General features: G+C 45.1%; 1 protein-coding gene across 3 annotated transcripts in view; it reads left to right on the plus strand.

Moving 5' to 3' along the window:
* The first annotated feature begins 3,324 nt into the window (after positions 1-3,324).
* kiaa0895l overlaps positions 3,325-22,658 on the plus strand; it is a 68,491-nt gene continuing 49,157 nt past the window's right edge. The window contains exons 1-2 of one of the 3 annotated variants that reach the window (XM_067997668.1): positions 3,325-3,404; positions 18,258-18,872. In XM_067997668.1, the coding sequence (XP_067853769.1) occupies positions 18,315-18,872 (558 nt within the window). In that variant the 5' untranslated portion in view covers positions 3,325-3,404; positions 18,258-18,314. Of the gene's footprint in view, positions 3,743-18,257; positions 18,873-22,658 lie in introns of all 3 variants that reach the window. The other 2 variants (XM_067997667.1, XM_067997669.1) reach the window with 2 other exon arrangements.

Genomic DNA, 22,658 nt, shown 5'->3' on the forward strand with positions numbered 1-22,658 from the left:
TTTCCCTCTTTTTGTCAGAAAAACAGCTGAAGTTTCCCATTTAGATGAATGACTCTTGCTATGTTATAGTTAGTGTTGCCATAACAATTATTCTGAGGGTTTTTTTTCTGGCAAATATGCACACATATCCAAAAAGGTTACTTTACCTGATCGTTTTCCTGGAGGCTTGTCCTACTAGTTGTGCCATGGAGTTTGCTATCAATTGAGTCATCTGGAGAACTCATAATTTTCTTTTTTTTTTGCTTTTCTGTGTGGGAAACAAAAGTCCTGGGGTTGGGCTACGGCCTGCACTCAATTATGTTGATGAATGAGATAGACTGTCCAATCCATCACTGTCTTCTCTCGTCACTTGTCAGGACGCTGACATTCCCCAAAGGTTAACTGATATTTTTTCTCTGATTGTCATTACTATTTGCCACTTGGCACAAAAATACTTTAAAGAATTTGAAATGACCACAACCTCTAATCACCACCTCTCTATTCCTTTCACCAAACTCCTGCTCAGCTTTTTAATATGCTGCAGCAATGTCATAAAGGAAGAGGGATATCAGACAGTGAGAGGGTAACTATTCCCAATAACAAAGCTTTTAAAAATCTGGTAGAAGGTTCATGGATTTTTCTTGATCTCCTCACCATAATTTCAGGGGAAATCTTCCAGAAATGGCATAAAAGGCCGGTTCCCTGAGGGTTTCCACTGAAGAAAGAAAGGAACTTGCATTTATATAGTGCCTTTCACAACACAAAGTGCTTCTCAATCAATGAAGTACTTTTTGAAATGTAGTCACTGTTGTAATGTGGGAAACGCAGCAGCCAATTTGCACACAGCAAGATCCCATAAACAGCAATGTGATGATGACCAAATAATCTGTTTTAGTGATTATGGTTGAGGGATAAATGTTGGCCAGGACACCGGGGAGAACTCCATTGCTTTTCTTTGAAATAATGCCATGGGATCTTTTACATCTACCCTGAGAGGGCAGACAGGGCCTCGGTTTAACGTCTCATCTGAAAGGTGGCACCTCGGCCTGTGCAGCTCTCCCTCAGTATTGCACAGGAGTGTCAGCCTGGATTATATGCTCAAGTCTTTGAAGTGGGACTTGAACCCACAACCTACTGAACAGACCTTTGTGTGTCCCTTTGATTATTGAAGGACAACCAGTCTTTGGTTTGCCCTGAAAATTGTTATGCTTCACTGGGACAAAACCGTTGGCATCTCCGAACAGTCTGTTGTAAACATTGCCGTTACTGTTATCTTACATTTCACACTACTCAATTCAGTGTGAAGCGTTTTTTTTAAGAATCGAACACATGAACCTAGAGTCAACTCACAAGTGAGAAAGTAACAATACAACACAGGCATAGAAATCAATGGATAGTATTCAGCCAATATTATCTGAAATGAGATTGAGTGAAAACAATATTTGGAAGCTGCATGAAATAGAAAAAGTTATTGCAGATAGTTATAGAAAAGAATGAATGTATTTCAGTGTATATCAGCATGCAGTGCCAAGATGTGTATTACAAATGGACTGACATTCCATTCTACCACAGTATGACAATGCAGAGGGAGACTGGGTGGTACAGTTGGCTTTTCACCTTAGAAACCTGGGTTTAAGTCCAACCCAGACAGATGGGATGAAAGATTTCTCTATCTGTTGGCTTTATGGGTGTGAAATAAGTTGGAGCAGTCTTAGTATTGTTCCTTGTGAGTAATGGTCTGTACCTCAAAACTGCCCCATAAATTAGGGCAATCTGAGTTGAATCCGGCCCAGACTGCTGGGATGAAAGTCTCCTCTGTACTGGTTGTATGGTTCCGATGTGAAATGCAGTGAGTTGTCAAAGCACAGTTCTTCATGGGCGCTGACCCACAACATAAAACGGCCCCTGATTCAGAGCTAATTGGTGCTAAATGGGCCATCTCACTCGGAGCGGGCAGGTGACTAGTGTGGGAAATGGATCACGTCATGCTAGTGCTTTTCTAATGAGAAAGTTACGACGTGTTATTAGTGTAGAAGGAGTTGAACTGTCACTGTCTGATGTGAGTGCATTTGTAGTTGACAATGGTTGCCTCAGATTGGAAAATCCCCAGCACTGATATCCCTAACCTGGATGAGGTATCTCTAAAAATATTTAGGAGTGCTACAACTGTACTCAGTAGATGAAGAAAATACAAACAATGCTCAAATTTTAAAACCTTCCCAATCTTCATAGATATCAATGTACGAAATAACAAACCGAAAACACTGATAAAACCAGATCCCCGGCGGGTTATTGGCCCAGAAATTACTGGAAAAATAACAGCGAATTCACGGCGCCCACCATTATTAATGCTTAAAAACCGCAGCAATTTGTGGTGAGGCAGAGGTAAGCCATGAGTTGCGAATCGTTAGCCTCGCAAAAAAGGGCGCTCACCGTCAACTTCCCCCCATGAGTGTCAAGCAATGCTGGATTTGCACCGTAAATACGAATGAATCTCACCAGACATTTAAGGCCGAAATTTGATAAGGGAAGGACACTGTTAATGGGATAATTTATGGTCCTGACATGAAACTCAAACTTGGAGGCTCAGAAAGGGAATAATTGAAACTGGAATCTCACTCCTGCAGGTAGTAAATTATTCCTAAAGGTTTTTTAAATTATAAATGAAACATGTTTTCTTACTTTTCCTTTGTCTTTGCTGTCTCAATCCAATCTTTCTTTCCCTCTTTCTGTATCTAATTTAACTCTTCTACACTCTATTTCCTTCTCTGTTGTTCGCTCTGTTTCTTTATCCTTACATTTCATTGCTTAGGGAGATAGGCAATTCATTGGACCCGAATTTCATGTCCCAAATGCCTTGCTGCCCTCGCATTTCCAGCGCAAAAATAATACGATCTAAAGGCTGAGAAAAATATTCAATTCACAGCGTCTGGGCCATTGTTTTTCCGGCGTTTGTAATCTGGATTTAGTTGCTCACAGAGGGGAGTCTCACGGCAGAAAAGTCGGCTTTGGCAAGGCTAATGGAGGAGCTGCGCAAACCGTCCAGCAATTTGCAGAGAATCGGAACTCACAGCTTATCTCTTTTACGCCGCAAATTGCTGGAATCTTTTTTTTTTACGAATTAACAATGGCGAGCGCCGTTTATGTGTCATTACCATCCCAGCAATTTCTGGCTGAGCGTACTAGTTGAGCATGATGGATGGTGAATAGTGAGATAGGCGAGTCAGCAGCGGATTACCATTCAAATCGAACGCACTTTGTCACTTTCATTGCTGGGAGCTGCTCTCCATTCATCCATCAGAGGCAGCATCTCCCCTCCCCTCCCCTCCCTCCTCCTCCCGTCAGGGCTGCAGTGTGTGTGAGGTGGGGAGGATTAATAACCTGAGCTCAGTACCGCCCGTCTTCCTTCCTTCTTTAATTCCAAGGTCTGTTGCTTTGGGAAGATGCAATCGAATGCACTGGGATCGTCTGTTCGCAGCCTGGGTTAATAATAGCGAGCGTGGGCTGGGGTTGTCAGCCAGTGCGATCAGCTGCTATCTTTCTTTCTCTCTCTCTCTCTCTCTCTCTTCAGCCTGGCTTGGATCAGCGACTCCGCTGCTTCCACCAGCCGGGTTTTACTCCCCTCAGCCTGCATTTGGGATCCCCCACAGCCATTGGAGAGAAGATAAGGAGCACAATGGAAGGCGTTTCAACCTAACACACCTCTACTGTGTGTGTGTGTGTTTATTTATTTTTTGGAACACGCTCTTGTAACGACTGACGTGTAAGTTGGACGATTTTATTTCTGAGCAAAGAAAGTAGCCCAGATCTGAAAGCACTTTGTCCAGACATGCGTTTCGCTGTCATTTTTTTTGCAGATATATTTAGTGTAATTGCCGCTGTTTGTGCCCATATTAGGGGAAATTCTGTGGCAGATGGGATCGCGGCCACAAACAGGAGTGTCAAAATCGACCGAGTGAGAGTTGGCACCAGCCCTCGAGTGTGTGTGTATGTGTGAAACGAGAGAAATCGGGCACTTGCTTATTGTGGGAGCCAGTCCCGTTCTGCGCTGTACAGACTGGTATTGTCTAACAATTTGTTAATTTAACAATCGGCAGAGAGGCCATTGTGAGGGAAGTGGGTTTTCTACAAAGTTTTTATTCACTTGTGAGTCTGTAATTCTTAGTAATATTTTACCATAGGGGATCGCTGTGATCATTTTTATACCGACGTGTATTTGCAAAGTAAGAGTTCAAATGCTGAAATGATCTGAAAAATTAAGCAGTGGGAGTTTTTTGTTTTACACGTATTTGTATTTGTTTTGTGCACTCTTTACCTGCCTCTTCTCCCCCCAGATTAGATGCCATCCCCCTGTGACTATCCTATTGTGTCTGATACTGACCCACCCACTGCCGGGAATCAGATCAGGTGGTTTAGGTGGCTGGACTGTGTAGACTGCAGGCAAAGAGAGAGATGCTGGCGGTGGATAGTCAGGGTTCCCAGAAACTAAAATATGTTTATGGTCCAAAGTCAATCAAATACTGGCCCCAAACCAGCCCAATATTATGTCGCCTACTCAGCTCCAAAAGAGCCCACTAAACACGGTATTTCCAAGTTTCTTGGTATATTTTTTATGTTAAGATCTCAGCAATACATATACACAAACTACGGGGAGCAGACTGGCCAGTTCGTGGGTTTGAAACTGAGAAAAGGTCTTCAAAGGAACAACGTGTTTTGCAGGTTTAGGCCACTATTAAAGCTACATAGATATTTTAATTCAAGACACAATCCCTGTTATAGTTTATACTATAAATCAATAAACCTCTGCATTAAAACATTAAATATTTAACGTATCTCAATTCTGACGACAGTTCCGTAAGGACAATATACAGCCAAAGAACTTGTGTACAAAAAATGAAAAGAAAATGTCCTTTTTATATTAAATGAAGTATTCGGCATCTCTGGAGAAACAGGTCCTCAGACTCTCACTGTTCCTCAGGAGTCCTACCACCGGAAGATATTACAGATAAGCAGCATTTAAAAAGGAACAGAACAAAGGGGAAGGGGGAAGACAACACAAGCACACATAGAGAAGAAGAAATAGAAATGATGTGGAGATGCCGGTGATGGACTGGGGTTGACAATTGTAAACAATTTTACAACACCAAGTTATAGTCCAGCAATTTTATTTTAAATTCACAAGCTTTCGGAGGCTACCTCCTTCCTCAGGTGAACGATGTGGAAATGAAATCCTCGAAATGAAATCGCATTTATAATGTGATATTGGCAGGAGACAAAAAGATGCATATTGAACAACATCGAATTAATCATTACTTTGCTTTTATATAGCGTCTTTCATGATCTCAGGACATCCCAAAGTGCTTTACAGCCAGTTAAATACTTTTGAAGTGTAGTCACTGTTGTAATGCAGGAAACATGGCAGCCAATCTGCACACAGCAAGATCCCACAAACAGCAATGTGATGATGACCAGATAATCTGTTTTAGTGATGTTGGTTGAGGGATAAATATTGCCCAGGACACTGGGGAGAACTCCCCTGCTCTTCTTTGAAATGGTGCCATGGGATCTTTCATGCCCACCTGAGAGGGCAGATAGGGCTTTGGTTTAATGTCACATCTGAAAATTGGCACCTCCGACAGTGCAGCACTCCTTCAGTACTGCACTGGAGCATCAGCCTAGACTTTGAACTTGAACCCATCTTGGCAGAGAATGGTGCACGGTTACAGGGGAGCGCAAGGAAAATTACTTGTTTTAAAGAAGTTGGGACTGTTTTAAAATGTCTTATTTGTGCTTTTAGAAATGTCTCTCCCCAGCAGCATTTCGTCTCCTTCCCCTTCATACTTAATGTGCCAAATTGAAACTGTTTGGATGCACTTGGGGTCAAGGCTCCTCTAAGCATCTTCACTGGTAAAAGATTTGCAAATGATTTTTCATTGTGACTTAATCTGTAGGTGTGATTGATAGTTTTGCTGTTCTTAATTACTTTATAATCACACTGTGCTGAATTACAATAGCAACACCACTGGATTTGGGTGGGAGGGGGGAAGGGAGGGAAGAGACAAAGAAGTATAGAGAGAGAGAGAGAGATATGGGGACACACAGTGGTGGCTTAGGTAGGATTCTTTTTCAGTTGTCGGGGGGGGGGGTGGGGGGAGATGGGAGGATGTTTGGATATGAGCTTGCTAGACAGAATGTGGGGAACTTACTAGAATCTGTCATTGGGGATAGAATGGCTGAGCACTTGAGCAAATATAAGGTGATCAGAGAGAGAGGATTTGTTAAAGGTAAGTCATGTCTGACTAATCTAGTTGAATTTTTTGAGGAGGTCACCATAAGACAGACAAGGGAGTGTCTATGGATGTTAACTATATGGACTTCCAGAAGGCATCCGGCAAAGTTCTGCACAAAAGATTATTGGCAAAAATGAGAGTGCACAGAGTTGGAGTTAACTTTTTGAATTGGGCTGGAAATTGGTTGGATGGTAGGAGACAGAGAGTGGGGATAAAGGGTAGGTACTCAGATTGGCAGGATGTGACAAGTGGTGTTCCCAGGGATCTGTTCTGGGGCCTCAACTTTTCACCATATTTATTAATGACTTGGATGAAGGAATAGAGAGTTGTATATCCAAGTTTGCTCATAACACTCAATTTTACAAGGACAGTAAGTGGTGCAGATGGGAGCAGGAAGCTGCAAAGGGACATGGACAGATTAAGTGAGTGGGTAAAACTATGGCAGATGGAGTTTAATATGGGCAAGTGTGAAGTCATCCACTTTGGAACTAAAAAAGATAATTTGGAGTATTTTCTAAATGGTGAGAAACTAGGAACTGTGGAGGAGCCAAGGGATTTGGGAACCCAAGTACACAAATCAGGTACAAAAAGCAATCAAAAAGGCTATCGGAATGTTAGCCTTTATCTCAACGGGGCTGGATTACAAAGGGGGGGAAGTTACGCTTCTGTTGTATAGAGCCTTGGTCAGACCCGATCTGGAGTACTGCATTCAGTTTTGGGCAATGTATCTCGGGAAGGATATATTGGCCTAAGAGGGGGTGCAGTGCAGATTCACCAGAATGTAATTAGCTGGTTAAATTATGAGGACAGGTTGCATAAACTTGGGTTGTATTCCGTTGAATATAGAAGATTGAGGAGTTTAAAATGTTAAGAGGATTCCATAGGGTAGGTGAGGCGAAACTATTTCCTCTGATGGAGGAATCAAGAACGAGGGACGTAATCATAAAATTAGAGGGAAGAAGGGAAATCAGGAAACCCTTTTTCACACAAAGGGTAGTAGAAATATGTAGTTCTTTCCCCCAAAAGGCTGTGGATGCTGGGACAATTGGAGCTTTCAAGACTGATATCGATAGATCTTTGTTAGGTAAGGGTATCAAAGGATATCGAGCTAAGGGAAGTAAATAGACTTGAGGTACAGATCAGCCATGGTATCATAGGATGGTTACAGCACAGAAGGAGGCCATTAGGCCCATCGCGCCTGTGCCGGTTCTTTGTAAGAGCAATCCAGCTAGTCCTATTCACCCATTCTTTCCCCATAGCTCTGAAAAATTTTTTCCTTCAAGTATTTATCCAATTCCTTTTTGAAAGCCACGATTGAATCTGCTTCCACCACCCTTTCAGGCAGTGTATTCCAGACCATAACTACTCGCTGTGTAAAATAAGTTTTTCCTCATGTCTCCCTTTATCCTTTTGCCAATCACTTTAAATTTGTGTCCTCTGGTTTTCGACCCTTCCGCTAATGGGAACAGTTTCTCTTTATTTACTTTATCTAAACCCTTCATGATTTTGAACACTTCTATCAAATCTCCTCTTAACCTTCTCTGCTCCAAGGAGAACAACCCCACCCGCTCCAGTCTATCCACGTAACTGAAACATCCCTGGAACCATTCTAGTAAATCTTTTATGCACCCTCTCTAAGGCCCTCACATCCTTCCTAAAGTGCGGTGCTCAGAATTGGACACAATACTCCAGTTGTGGCCAAACCAGTGTTTTATAAAGGGTCAACATAACTTCCTTGCTTTTGTACTCTATACCTCTATTTATAAAGCCCAGGATCCCGTATGCTTTTTTAACCCCTTTCTCAACCTGTCCTACCACCTTCAAAGATTTGTGCACATAGAATCATAGAATGGTTACAGCATGGAAGGAGGCCTTTCGACCTGTCGAGCTCATGCCGGCAATATACCCCCAGGTCTCTCTGTTCCTGCACCCCCTTTAGAATTGTACCATTTAGTTTATATTGCCTCTCCTCATTCTTCCTGCCAAAATGTATCACTGATATTCAATGCTGAATACCGGTTTGAGAGCACACCTAGAAGATTCCTCTTCCTACCCTTTCAGATGGCCACCCACTTGCTATCCTGAACTCTCTGTGACTGCGGGGTGACCACCTCCTGGAACGTACGGTCCAGGAAACCTTCAGCCTCCCTTATGCTCTGCAGTGATTCCAGCCGCCCCTCAAGCTCAGAAACCCTCAGCTTGAGCTCGAGCGATTGGAGGCATTTCCTGCACATTTGGCCCTCCAGGACACATGAAGCGTCCTGAAGTTCCCACATGGCACAGGAATTCCAGGCAATTGGTCTCAGCTGCCCGTCCATTATATTTAGAAACCTTTTCTAAATTCCCTTTTAGATACTCTTATTAATTTACTTACTGTTTAATTAACCCCGATTAACCTGTTGGCCAGGGGTTGCAGTAACCTGAGACATCAGCTGCTGACACACAGGCAAGAACAACTTTTTATTCCGGGTCTCTCAGAGCTCCTCCTCTCTGTTCACTGTGACGTCACTCTGATATCACTCTCTCTGTTCTTAGTAAATGGGGAAAGGGTCTCCTCCCCCGGTGCTCAGCACCACTTCCCTCCACTCCACTCCACTCCTGTACTGATACCCGGGGCTCCTCCCCCGGTGCTCAGCACCACTTCCCTCCTCTCCACTCCACTCCACTGTAGTACTGATACCCGGGGCTCCTCCCCCAGTGCTCAGCACCACTTCCCTCCTCTCCACTCCGCTCCCACTTTTGTACTGATACCCGGGGCTCCTCCCCCAGTGCTCAGCACCACTTCCCTCCTCTCCACTCCGCTCCCACTTTTGTACTGATACCCGGGGCTCCTCCCCCAGTGCTCAGCACCACTTCTCTCGACTAAATTATCTATTTATTTATTTATAGATAATTACCTTTTAAACTTTTTTTTCGCTTTAAAAAATTCCTTCTCCCTCTACATCTAATTCCCACTCTCACCAAATTCTCCCGTTTTCACTCGGTTCATGATTCGCGATGCCCGCTCTGTGTTTCAGCCCTCTTTGAGCTTCAGTCATGATCTAATCACACTTCACCTGACGAAGGAGAAAGCCTCCGAAAGCTTGTGATTTTCAAATAAAACTGTTGGACTATAACCTGGTGTTGTAAGATACCTTACATTTGTCCACCCCAATCCATCACCGGCATCTCCACATAATTGAATGGCGGAACAGGCTCGAGGGGTTGAATGGCCTTCTCCTGTTCCTATGTTCAAACAAAACTACTTCAAAAGGTTTATTTTTCAAATAGAATTTCACAATAAGGTTCAAATAGAAACATTCTTACTTCCATTAATCTAACATTTCAAATAAAGCAAATGAAAAGAAATGACAATCTTGTCGGACAAAAACTCTAAAGTATGAAGTCCGGGCGCTGGTCACATGCTGCTGGTCTATCAATAACTTTTCTACTATTCACTTGCTACATTTAAAATCGCAAGCCCAACTAACCAGTTTATTGCAGGTCGGATTGCAGAACTGAGTACTTCTGAAAGACCGTCCATTGTTTCTGTGTTTCTATCAAGACACGTTCTTTCAAAAGATAAAAAAAATCATAGGAATTCCGGTGGCTGTTTGAACACTCTGAACGTTCCCCCCTCCTCTCCACCCATGCCATTGAGACACAGAGATGGAAATGGTCTGTGCAGAATAACACTGTTGCCATACTTGCCGAATTTGGGGCAGGGCAAGGGGGAGAACAAGAAAGAGATCCACGCACTGCATGAAAAGGAGAGAGAGACCAAAATAAAATTAGTTTGCAGAACAGCAGCTTCACCTTGGGAAGATGGGGGGAGAAACCGAGAGATAGAGATAGAATGCAAGGGCAGAGATGAAAATGACAGTGGATTGAAATGGCTGGACAAGCCTAACACCAAGTTTTCCACCAGAGTCAGGATGTGTCTCAGACCAATTTTCCTCTAATTAATCCAAGAATTTTACAGAAAATATATCTTATGACTGAAACGATAGAGCAAAATGATACTTTGTGCATTGTAGTAAAGCAGCATGTCCTCCAAATTACTACGAGCAATTCTACAGGAGATCTTCTAGTAAGTTTTTCAAATGTCTCTAATTACAGTCATCATTCTTTATTGTGGTGGGTGAGATTCATTTATCTTTCTTCCTTCCCTCTCTAAATGGGTGCCATTTAGTATCCCTGGCTAAACAGGTAGTTAACCAGCTCCCTGGCCCCGCTCTGAAACGAAGAGATCAGTGAGGACTCTCTCCTCCAGTCTTCCTCTTTTTCCCATTAGGGAAGCTCCATTTCTATTTGGTGCCTTTCCACAGGGACACAGTTGAGAACAGTAACTCACTGCATGGGTAGGCATCAATTGATGTCGTAGCATTGTGGTGTCTGTTGGAGCTTAAATGGGATGCACCATCAAACTGTGCCAGATCGTGGATATATAAAATAAATGGGTCCCTTGACCAATCTCTTTGGCTAATAGTGAGCAGTTGACCATTCTATTTGTCACTTTCTGTCAATGTTATTGGCTGCAGCTAATCATGTGATTGTTTTGCATTTGACTGACCGGGCTCTGGACAAATGATAGTAAGGGCAGGTCAGGTGGGGGCAAGGGTTTAACAAATGATAGTAAGGGCAGGTCAGGTGGGGGCAATGGTTTCACAATTGATAGTAAGGGCAGGTCAGGTGGGGGCAAGGGTTTAACAAATGATAGTAAGGGCAGGTCAGGTGGGGGCAAGGGTTTAACAAATGATAGTAAGGGCAGGTCAGGTGGGGGCAAGGGTTTAACAAATGATAGTAAGAGCAGGTCAGGTGGGGGCAAGGGTTTAACAAATGATAGTAAGGGCAGGTCAGGTGGGGGCAATGGTTTCACAATTGATAGTAAGGGCAGGTCAGGTGGGGGCAAGGGTTTAACAAATGATAGTAAGGGCAGGTCAGGTGGGGGCAAGGGTTTAACAAATGATAGTAAGGGCAGGTCAGGTGGGGGCAAGGGTTTAACAAATGATAGTAAGGGCAGGTCAGGTGGGGGCAAGGGTTTAACAAATGATAGTAAGGGCAGGTCAGGTGGGGGCAATGGTTTCACAATTGATAGTAAAGGCAGGTCAGGTGGGGGCAATGGTTTGGCAGGTTTCTTTCTATACAGTAATCGTTCACTGGCTTTTGGCAACCAGGTGACTGTTTCTCTTGGAACTGCTGCTCGTTGGTTCTCACTGCTATGATTGATCCTTGGACACAATGGGGTAAATTTTTAACCCCATGAATGGGTGGATTGGGAGCAGGGGGGCAGTAAAAATTTTAAAAATCTAAAACCCAATCCCTACCCGCCTCTAACCCACCCACTTCCGGTTTTACCAGAGGCAGGTCGTGGGGTGGGTGACCAACCCGCTCTTAGGAGGCAGGTTGGTCAGTGAAAGCTTTTAAGGAGGCAGCAGGCCTCCATTTTGACAGCTTTTTTATTTTTAACTCCTGGGGGCTGGGTTTCCCTTCAGGAATTCCCCCCACTCAGCCTCCCCCTCCCCCCTTCCCGGCTCCTGGTTAAAATTTACCCCAATATATCTGCCATTGGCCCTTGGTAACCATGTGATTGTCATTTCTTGTTACAAAGTGACATCTTGGAGCAGGTTGTATTACCAGAGATATCATACATATTGAGAGGGATGGGCTTAACACTTTCCTCCCAATTATTATAAAAATATATGCAGTACTGGCAGGTGAGCAATAAAATGGCAGGAAATTATATACAGCATATATGTATCTAACAATATACAGTGTCCAAGTGGAACACCATGAAAGATCAACCATTAATTAAAAAAACCCCTGTTTTTAATAATCAATATTTGTTCCCTTCTTGTCAGGCTGTTGCCCTAACCCTGGCTCCATGCCACGTTCTCCAACCTGACAAAGTGGGTAAGTGATTCCCCCACCCCCCCCCCGACATCAAACCACTGCGGTTTCCATTCTTAAAGTGGACCTGGAATAGGCAGACTGGCCCATTTCCCCCTCCCCTGCTCTCCGACTCCCCTTAATGATATTGACTGTTTATTATGAACTTGTTACCTAAGCGGTGATAGTGTTTATGAGGGGAGGTTGATGAAAGAAAGAAAGAAAGACTTCCAAATGCAAACTCCTCAGTTGGGCAAACACGCTGTTTTTTTAAAAAATAGTGAAAATAAATGTAAAAACAAATGAGAGAAGTTAATAAAGGCCGCAGTGAGTTTATTTGTTGCATTACAGATGTTGATGTGTTGTAGAGGAATGAGAGGCTTAGGGCAATGGGTAGCATGACTAGAAATAGAGACTTTCTACAGTCAGATCAAGGATGTGGGGATCTCAGCAAAACAGCGGAAACAAGAACAAACATAATGGAACCAAAGAGATAACAGAACCCTTCTTATGACTGTTAAAGATAGACGTATTGTGATTGAGACGATCACGAGGCATTGGAAAAGCAGAAAATTATTCACGGCAGCAGCCGCAAGCAAGGCTGCCCAGCTCCATCTTCTTCAATTGTACAAGAGTGGGACAAGTATGAGGCAGAGAGGCTGTGACTAAGTGTAATATCAGACCGATCAGCTGAGCAACCATATAAGGAGAAGGAAGGGAACCTGTAAAAAGGAATAAAAAACAACATTGGGCCTGATCTTGCTGGAGCGGAGCATCTCGCGGTGTACACCGTTAATTAGACTTTTTCCTGCAATAATAATGACGTGTCATTAACACCCCGTTATTTTTCCAGTAAGATCCGTCCCATTAAATTTTTTTTTTTAAAAAAGAGCAGGAATTTTTAAATAGTTGTAGGAACTTCTGACGACAATTTGGGGGCAGAGTGATGGTATGGTGATAAGTACCAAGTCCAATGGAGTGTGCCATGGACAAGGTTAAGGCCCAGAATCGTCTACATGGGGAGTTACTGCTCTCAACTATATCACTGAGTGAGCATTGCCAGCTTTCCCCTACAGAAATAACTGCTCATTCTCCCGCCCCTATTATTCACACCTGGCCAGTTACTTTCTACCGATGATCCCGACAGCCTTGTGTTCTATTGACTATTTCCTCAGATCTGTGTTATCTCTGTAACCTTCAATCACATTCCTAATCCGGAAATGTTTATATTTCTTGAAGCAAAAGCGTTCAATGAATTCCTAAGAGTCTGTTGCCCAGAACCACTACTTTGTGGGTGAGAAGAAATTCTGCCAATGTGTGCAACCCGAGGAAAAATTAAAACTCTCAGCTCACCCAATGTTTACTTAACAGCAATTAGACTTGATGGTCTTAAAGGGATGCCACTTCAACTTAGCAGTTCAATAATACATTGTGCATTAAACAGTATAACCCTCCTACCTTTTATAAAACAGCCTGTCATCCAATTTACTGTGAGCAACACTGCAGGAATCTGTTATTGAATATATCTGTCTATTACACGTTAAATATCTTGGGTATTTCTGCATCATCTACAATTGTCACACCTACTTACATCATGTGTTTCTGCCACACTAGAACTTAATTACTTATTTTACATACCTTCTAACAGTCCTTCTCACTCTCAGCTCCAAGATGGGTGACACTGTGGTACCACAGCATATACAAGTCCTTCTAATTTGAGTCTCCAAGATAGGTGGCGCCATGGTGCTGTATACGAGTCCTCCTAACCGGCATCTCCAAGGCAAGTGGCATATGCAACTATTTCTAATGTGTGCCTCCAAGGTAGGTGGCGCTGTGGTGGTATGACCCATTGCCACCGCATCTGAGGTTGACTCCATTTCACTGGGGCCAGGAACAGGTTTCAAGTTTCTCATGCACTTTTAAAAATGTTAAATGTCTTTTATATTTTTAGAGAGCTGAAAGCACCTAAGAAACTTAAAGCCTGTTCAACTGTTTTTTTGAGACTGTGGGACCGGAGTTCTCTATAAGGGTTTCCTGTTCCTGCTCTATATGGGAAGCCCCAATGCCACCTGAATCGGCCTCTCTGCTGGAACCCCGAACCCTCTCAGTCCCTGGGGCTCCTGCTCCCGCACTCAATATCCTGAGCCTCCAATGGTCGCTGCATCCCTTCCCTCCTCCAGGGACTCCAAGCACTGGCATCGTTCCTCATTTCTCGCTCCTGCCACATTTTACTGTTACTTTACTCCACTTCATTCCACAGCACATACCCAGACTTATCCAACAAAAAACCCTATCTCAGTGCCGCTCCCACACTCCAGGATTCCCTCCCTTTCCATCATATCCCCATCTGCAGTGCGGCTAGATCCCACAACCTTTCTCCCAGACCCTCACACCTAGCCCAGTGCTCCCACACTTCATGACCCAGGCTCCCAATACTCCTAGACCCGATCTTTCCGGTGCTACCACACCCCACAAGCCCCTGCCCCCCCCCCCCCCCCCCCCAGTACTCTCAGATCGGAACATTACATTCCAACGCCACTGTCACAGCACTCCCACTGCTGCACTCAGACTTGCCGTCCCCAGATGGCCTTTTGCCTGAAATTTAGAAACGGTTACAATTGCTCTTTGACTAACCTTGTGTATTTTACATGCAACTTCGAATGCCTGGAGTTGGCTGTTCAAACCACTGTCCCACAGGGAGTACTCAAGTTGTCTTAAAGAGACAAGCCGAGTATTCAGCTAAACATCACAACCACGCTCCCGACCACTACGGGAGCTCTGCACGTTTCTTTTGGGGGAAATAAAGCATGCAGTAATAGGAATAACAAAGAGAGAAGTGGTCATTATGATCGAACCTGCCCAGCAGGAAGACAGATGGGATCGGATGGGCTGCCCGATTTTTACTTTCCGTTGAAGCTGATGGCGGAAGATCCCATCCCATCAGGTTTTGTTTTAGCCATTGTAGTACCAGGTGTTTCGTTCATACTTAAACTCCAGATGGACTTAGGTCTTGGCCTTCATTACTTCCTCACTGAATTGTCGGTAGGCCTGCCAGAAGGCCGAACTGTGGAGACCCAGACAGTCCCATGGTTTCACCTGGGCCTCGGAGCTCTGATTGTATTTCCATCAAAGCGGCAGCAGTCCAGTTGAGAGAATGCCAAGAAACGATAGGAAAAAAAGGTTGGAACAGATGCTGCAGTGCTAAAGCCAGCGACGCCCACCCTCCCTCACACACAGACGCATGAGAAAAGAAGCAGATTTTAAATCGAGACCATTTGGACAGGAGTCAGATTCAATCTCCACACCTGGTATTGGAACATGTGTTCTGGCGCCCCAGTGATGGCCTCTTAATTGGTTTAGTGACGTTATACTGTGTCTGCCTCTCCACCTCTCTCTCCTCCTTTAAGTCGCTCCTTAAAACCTACCTCTTTGACCAAGTTTTTGTTCACCTGTTCTAATATCTCCTTACCTGGCTCAGTGTCAAATTTTGTTTAACGCTCCTGTGAAGCACCTGGGGGGGGGGGGGGCAGGGGCTTGTGGGGTGTGGTAGCACCGGAAAGATCGGGTCTAGGAGTATTGGGAGCCTGGGTCATGAAGTGTGGGAGCACTGGGCTAGGTGTGAGGGTCTGGGAGAAAGGTTGTGGGATCTAGCCGCACTGCAGATGGGGATATGATGGAAAGGGAGGGAATCCTAGAGTGTGGGAGCGGCACTGAGATAGGGTTTTTTGTTGGATAAGTCTGGGTATGTGCTGTGGAATGAAGTGGAGTAAAGTAACAGTAAAATGTGGCAGGAGCGAGAAATGAGGAACGATGCCAGTGCTTGTATAAATGCAAGTTGTTGTTGTAAAATAGAACAGGCAAGACACATGCATCCTGCATCAGGGAGTAAAACCGAGGACCTTACATCAGTGATCTACAAAATGTGGGGCCTATTGCTGAAGTGATGCTTGTAGAGAAATTAGCAGTCTCGACCAGGTGAAAGAATGACCGTTCGATAATTCTGTAAATATATATTATGAGGAGTTGACCTCCTGATATTTTAACGAGTTGATCTCTCATACTATTGGAGAATATGCTGTTCTGAATAAGGACAGGAGCGTTAAACCAAGTACTGTCAATAACCAATATATTATTCTGTTGCTAAGACGGAGCAGGCCATGAAATTCCACGGGTGGTGGGGTGGGGTGGTGTCCGTTCTCCCACTGTAACGTCCATGGAACCCCCGGGAAAGAGCCGTTTTGAGCCATTCACGTCGTTTCCGTGGGGCTGCTGCCAGTCTCCGGCCGAAGTTATGTAGTCCCGGCCGAATTTCAGGGCCGGCTGTGTTCACACTGACCTGTCCCTTTAAGACCCAAAAGGTTTAATTATTGTAAAAACCTCACCTTGAGATAATTTATAGAATGATTGCTGTTATACACGTCTTCAGGCCGATTAAGAGCCAATAACTGGCTTTCTGTCTCTCTTTGTAAGAATGTTCAGTTTTGATTGGTGAGTCATCCTGTCAAATGGTCGGTTTTCGCATCTAATTCATTGGCACTGATGCCAATTGTGTAGCACTCCTACTGTCACCATGTCACCAGAGATTGAACCTGCGGCCTTCCTGATCTCTGTGGCTCAATGACTCCTTGGGGATAAATTTAACTGTCGGAGGTGCCGTCTTTCGGATGAGATGTTAACCCAGGCCCCGTCTGCCCTCTCAGATGGAGGTAAAAGATCCCATGGCACTATTTTGAAGGAGAGCAGAGGAGTTCTCCCCAGTGTCTTGGCCAATATTTATTCCTCAACCAACATCACTGAAACAGATTATCTGGTCATTTATCTCATTGCTGTTTGTGGGACCTTGCTGTGTGCAAATTGGCTGCCATATTTCCTACATTACAATAGTGACTACACTTCAAAAGTACTTCATTGTGTAAGGTATTTGTTTTAACTCTCTTAACTCTTTACGGTAATCAGAGGTGAGACCAACCAAGAGTTTAAACTTTTCCAAAATAATGGTTTTATTAATATTAAAATACAACAGGTTTACAGATAGAGATGCATACAACCTTTAAGTCAGGGGTACAACTCAAAACTTAGAATGGCCGATTCTTCTGCATCGTGAACACTGAAAGGTTAATAATCCATCAACATCCTGAGTCATGCACTGCCTCTCTGCTTCACTTTAGAATTGTTATAAGCTGGATAGCCTTGTCTTCAGTTGCTTCCAAGCCTTTATTCACAGAGACTAACATTACACACACCACACCCTAGATAAGCCCTCTCATGTATGGATACAAGAGAGTCTGAATTGATACACACCACCTGAATACAATTAACACTAATTGATATAAATCACATGGATACAATTAACACGAACGGCTGCTCCTTGCTGACATGAACAAGTTTTGCAGTAACTTTCCTCGCCCTCTCTCCCATGGTTACACTGACTGATGTTTATGACGGTTTCCCACAGTCTCTTGAGACCTCCCTCATCTGCAGCCTTCCAGACAGTCTACATAACACTTTTTGAATATGGGCAACCTTCCCAGTATGCCTTTTTAAACAGTCAGTTTAACAGTTCTATTAACCAAACTCAGCTCCTTTAGCAGGTAATTAAACCAGGTAAAATCCAAAGATCCTCCAATTGGCTGTGAAGTGCTTTGGGACACCCTGAGGTCATGAAAGGTGCTGTATAAATACAAGTTCTTTGTTTGCATACACCACCTTGTCTGAGATTGAACCCGGGACCTTTCTGGCCTGTGTGGCCCAGTGACTCGCTGGGGATAATTTTAGCCTAACCCGCCCAGCGGGAATGAGTCGGACGCCTGTTTTATACCTTGCCCCCCACTCTTTTTTTCCCTCCCCCCACCACCATTTTACTCTCCTGTGACTTCAATGGATCGTAAAATCTGATGAAGTGTAAATTGGTCTTTAAAATGACCTCCTGCTCTGCGGGCCGTCGGGGGAAGCCCTTGTGTGTTATTTAAAAATTTAAATCTTGAATTCAGGCCTTGTGTCTAACTCCTTAAGAATGGCAAATCCCCTTCCTTGGACAGGAAGTGAGGTGTCAAATCCAAGTGGGAAGCTGACCTCAATCCCACAGAGGACCTGACGTCATTTCTTTTTTCTATTGTGCAGTACGGTAACTTGAGGCTAAAGTTCAGCTTCCCACGGCGCTGCTTCCGGGCTTCAGAGATGGTACTTGATCCAGGAGCACAGGCTTTGGCTGGGCCTCAGAAGAGCAAGAGGCCCGGCTCGACCAAAGCACTCAAGAAAGAGGCCGAGAAAAAGAGCGGTGAGAGGAACGGGATTCGTCCGCACAACAGCCTCGCTGCCACGCAGCCGGAGGCGCCTTTGAGAACTATATCGCAGGCCCCGGGGGCGCCCGGTTGTGGCTTGAAGGTCAGCAAGCCTCTCGGAGCTGGGCCGAGCTCCATCAGTAACGGACACTGCAGCTGGATGAGACGGAGCGAAAGCTCGTACAGCGTGAATAGCGCGGGTTCCACTCGGTCCCGGGGCCAGATCAGGAACGCCACCTCTCTCCCTCACATAGCCAGGTACAGCGCACGGGAGATGCCGCCCGTTAAAAGCCCGTGCCTCTTGGTGGCGCTGAGACCAATGAACGTCGACAAGGAGAAAGAGACATTTTTCCAGTCCAATTATGCCTACAATCCTCAGTTTGAGTATTCGGAGCCCCTCAGCAGCAGCATAATGAGCAAGTACAGCGTGGCCTCCGACCGTTTCATCGAGCAGGTGAGCACTTCCTCTTAAGTCGTTAGATTCTGCTACCTCCATGCGTTTGTTACCTCCAGACTCGACTATTCCAATGCCCTCCTGGCCGGCCTCCCACCTACCACCCCTCCATATACATCAGCTCATCCGAAACACTGCTGCCCATATCGTAACTCGCACCAAGTCCCGTTCTCCCATCACCTCTCTGCTCGCCGACCTACATTGGCTCCCGGTCCAGCAGCGACTCTGATTTAAAATTCTCATCCTTGTGTTCAAATCCCTCTGCGGCCTCGCCCCTCCCTATCTCTGTAACCTCCTCCAGCCCTACAACCCTCTGAGAACTCTGCGCTCCCCCAATTCTGGCCTCTTTCACATCTCCGATTTGCATCACACCACAAATGGCGGCCGTGCCTTCAGCTGCCTAGGTACCGAGTTCTGGAATTCCCTCTCTAAACCTCTCCGCCTCTCTACCTGTCTCTTCCCCCTTTTAAGATGCTCCTTAAAACGTACCTCTTTGACCAAGCTTTTGGTCACCTGTCCTAATATCTCCTTACGTGGCTCGGTGTCAAATTTTGTTTGGTCACTCCTGTGAAGCGCCTTGGGACGTTTTACTACGTTAAAGGCTCTATATAAATGCAAGTCGTGTTGTTGTTGTAATGGTGCACTAATCGTTACCTGTGTGGTGAACTGGACGGATGTCACAGTAAAATAAGCTCAGTGTAAATAATTCTGATGGCTCAGTGGGTAATTTGCACCATGTGGTGTGGTACTGGGTCATGCAGGCCAGGAAGGTGCCAGGTTTGATCCCTGTTCAGTGCTGAGTTAGCTGGTCTCAGCCTTGGGTGTTGGGGGCGGGGTGGAGGGGAGGTGGTGTGGAAGGAGGTTGAGGTTACAATTGGACTGTTAGTTTAGTGCAGCGACTGGCTGCGTGTTAGTTTAGTGCAGCGACTGGCTGCGTGTTAGTTTAGTGCAGCGACTGGCTGCGTGTTAGTTTAGTGCAGCGACTGGCTGCGTGTTAGTTTAGTGCAGCTACTGGCTGCGTGTTAGTTTAGTGCAGCGACTGGCTGCGTGTTGGTTTAGTGCAGCGACTGGCTGCGTGTTAGTTTAGTGCAGCGACTGGCTGCGTGTTAGTTTAGTGCAGCGACTGGCTGCGTGTTAGTTTAGTGCAGCTACTGGCTGCGTGTTAGTTTAGTGCAGCGACTGGCTGCGTGTTAGTTTAGTGCAGCGACTGGCTGCGTGTTAGTTTAGTGCAGCGACTGGCTGCGTGTTAGTTTAGTGCAGTGTCACATTTCTCCAATGTCTTACGACTCAGCTGCTGCTGTCGACTTTCTAACCTGTCTGAGTTGATCCACAGTTTCACATCTAATTCAATTTGAGGATTAATGCCAAATTGCACAAGGCAGAAAACTTTGTACTGACAGGAAAATTGGATTAACGACTTAAAGCTTATTGATAGTAGGTCGTGTTTAATGGAGTTTAGTTTTATGGCTTTAATTCTCTTTGAGCTGCCCTGATGGCTCAGTGGGTTTGATCAATGGGTAGCCGAGCCTGACAGTGCAGGAAAGTGCCACATTTGGCCTTTGGTCTGTGCCGAGTTTATTGAACTTGGCTGGGGTGCCAGTGGAGGGACTGCAAATGGTAGCAGTGCCCTTGGGTTGCCACCTTCAATTCTGTGTTTGTGTGTACATGTGCGTGCGTGTTTCTGACTGTCTATATATTTGTCTCTTACTGCATCTGTCCCTTACTGCATCTGTCCATCTCGCTCTCTCTGTCTCCGTCTCTATCTCTGTCTATCTGTTTCTCTCTCTCCATCTCTGCCCCTTGTCTCTCTCTCTCTCTTCCCCCATCTGTCTGTCTCGGTCTCTGTCTCCCTCTCTCTCTGCTTCAGATTTCCTGTCTGTCTATTTGCCTTTTTTTTTCTAAATACTGCAGATTTAGATGCAGTATATCTAGCTCTTTATTAGTGATCTGTGTTTATTCCTATCAAATGTTGTCCCATTTTTTGTATTAGTTTCTTGTATATTTGAAGACATTGAATTGCTTTCTAGTTGTAGCAAAAGTGTTTATTTGGACTCTTCGGGGGGAACTCTAACCTCCCAGGACGGGCAAGGGGTGAGGTGGGGAGAAGGGGGTTAAAATTTCAAAAATCGGAAACCCGACCCCAACCCTCCCACTTCCGGTTTTAACGGAGGCAGGTTGGGGGGTGCGCGACAAACCTGCTCTCCAGAGGCAGGTCAGTAATTTAAATATGTTAATGAGTTGCGGCCTCAAATTTTACCAGAGTTTTAGATTTAACGGCCATGGGTCGTGTTTCACAGGGATCAGGAAACCCGGCAGCTGAAGGAAGGCCAGAATTGCTGGATTCAGCAGGTAAGTGCCTTTCCAGCACTGCTTGTGGGCCAGGAGGAGCAGGAGTGCTTCCCCCGGCCCCCCCCCAGCAAACTTGCTGTGATTGCCCCCATCTCTCTCTCTCTCTCCGCTCCCCGGCTGCAGCCTGATGCCGCAGGCCTTCCTGCTCGACAGACAGCCAGCCTCTCAATCTGACCTGCTGCCAAGTGGGAAACGGAGAAAAAAAGTTTAAATGAGGTCCTGCCGTTAAATTCGGCCGACCCTCCACGTTACCCGCATTTCTGGGTTTGCAGGCCGCTATGACCCTCCTCGCTCCCTCCCCACCTCCCCATAAATATCTGGGCCTTCCTCTCTCTGTTTATGAACGATGAAATAACTTACATTTATATAGTGCCTTCTGTGACCTCAGGAGTTCCAAAGCGCTTTGGAAGTGTAGTCATTGTTGTAATGTAGAAAATATAGCAGCCAATTTGCTCACAGCAAGACCCCACAATCAGCTGAGATAGTGATCAGATAATCTGTTTTTAGTGATGTTGGTTAAACATTGGCCAGGACACTGGGGAGAACTCCCATGCTCTTCTTCAAAATAGTGCCATGGGACCTTTCACATCCACTTGAGAATGCAGACTGGACCTTGGTTTAACGTCTCATCCGAAAGTCGGCACCTCTGACAGTGCAGCACTCCCTCAGTACTGCACTGGAGTGTCAGCTTAGACTATTGCTGAAGTCTCTGGATGTGGAGATGCCGGTGATGGACTGGGGTTGACAATTGTAAACAATTTTACAACACCAAGTTATAGTCCAGCAATTTTATTTTAAATTCACAAGCTTTCGGAGGCTACCTCCTTCCTCAGGTGAACGATGTCCACATCGTTCACCTGAGGAAGGAGGTAGCCTCCGAAAGCTTATGAATTTAAAATAAAATTGCTGGACTATAACTTGGTGTTGTAAAATTGTTTACAGAAGTCTCTGGAGTGGGACTTGAACCATTGACTCAGAGGCAAGAGTGCTACTTGTTTATATGCATAATGAATGTGTTTAGGATTTTAATAGTGAACATCTTCCCACACCCCCAATGTTTGCACATGCGTATTTTGTCCAGCAGTGGTCGTTGAGCAAGAATCAGGAATAAAAACCTGGGCTGATTCTGTTCTCTTTCCCCTCCTGAGATTGTGGACACTGAGGCCATTATAGCACTCTCCGCTCAGCCCATGTTGATATCATCTACCTCTGCAAGGGACTGGGACCTTCTGGTCTTCATGGCTGTATGCCACAGCTTGGTTTGTACTTATTCATTGAGCTGGAGATAACCAAGGAGAAATGTTTAACAGCTTACTGATTCCTTGATGGACCCTATTCCCAGAAGAGTTCAGTAAGAATTTAGGGATCCGGCATCAGATAGCTAGAGACCCATACAAGTTCAGAGGAGAGACCAATAACCTTGGAAGATTCTGAACG

This window comes from Heptranchias perlo, chromosome 16 (assembly GCF_035084215.1).
Source record: "Heptranchias perlo isolate sHepPer1 chromosome 16, sHepPer1.hap1, whole genome shotgun sequence".
Classification (NCBI taxonomy): domain Eukaryota; kingdom Metazoa; phylum Chordata; class Chondrichthyes; order Hexanchiformes; family Hexanchidae; genus Heptranchias; species Heptranchias perlo.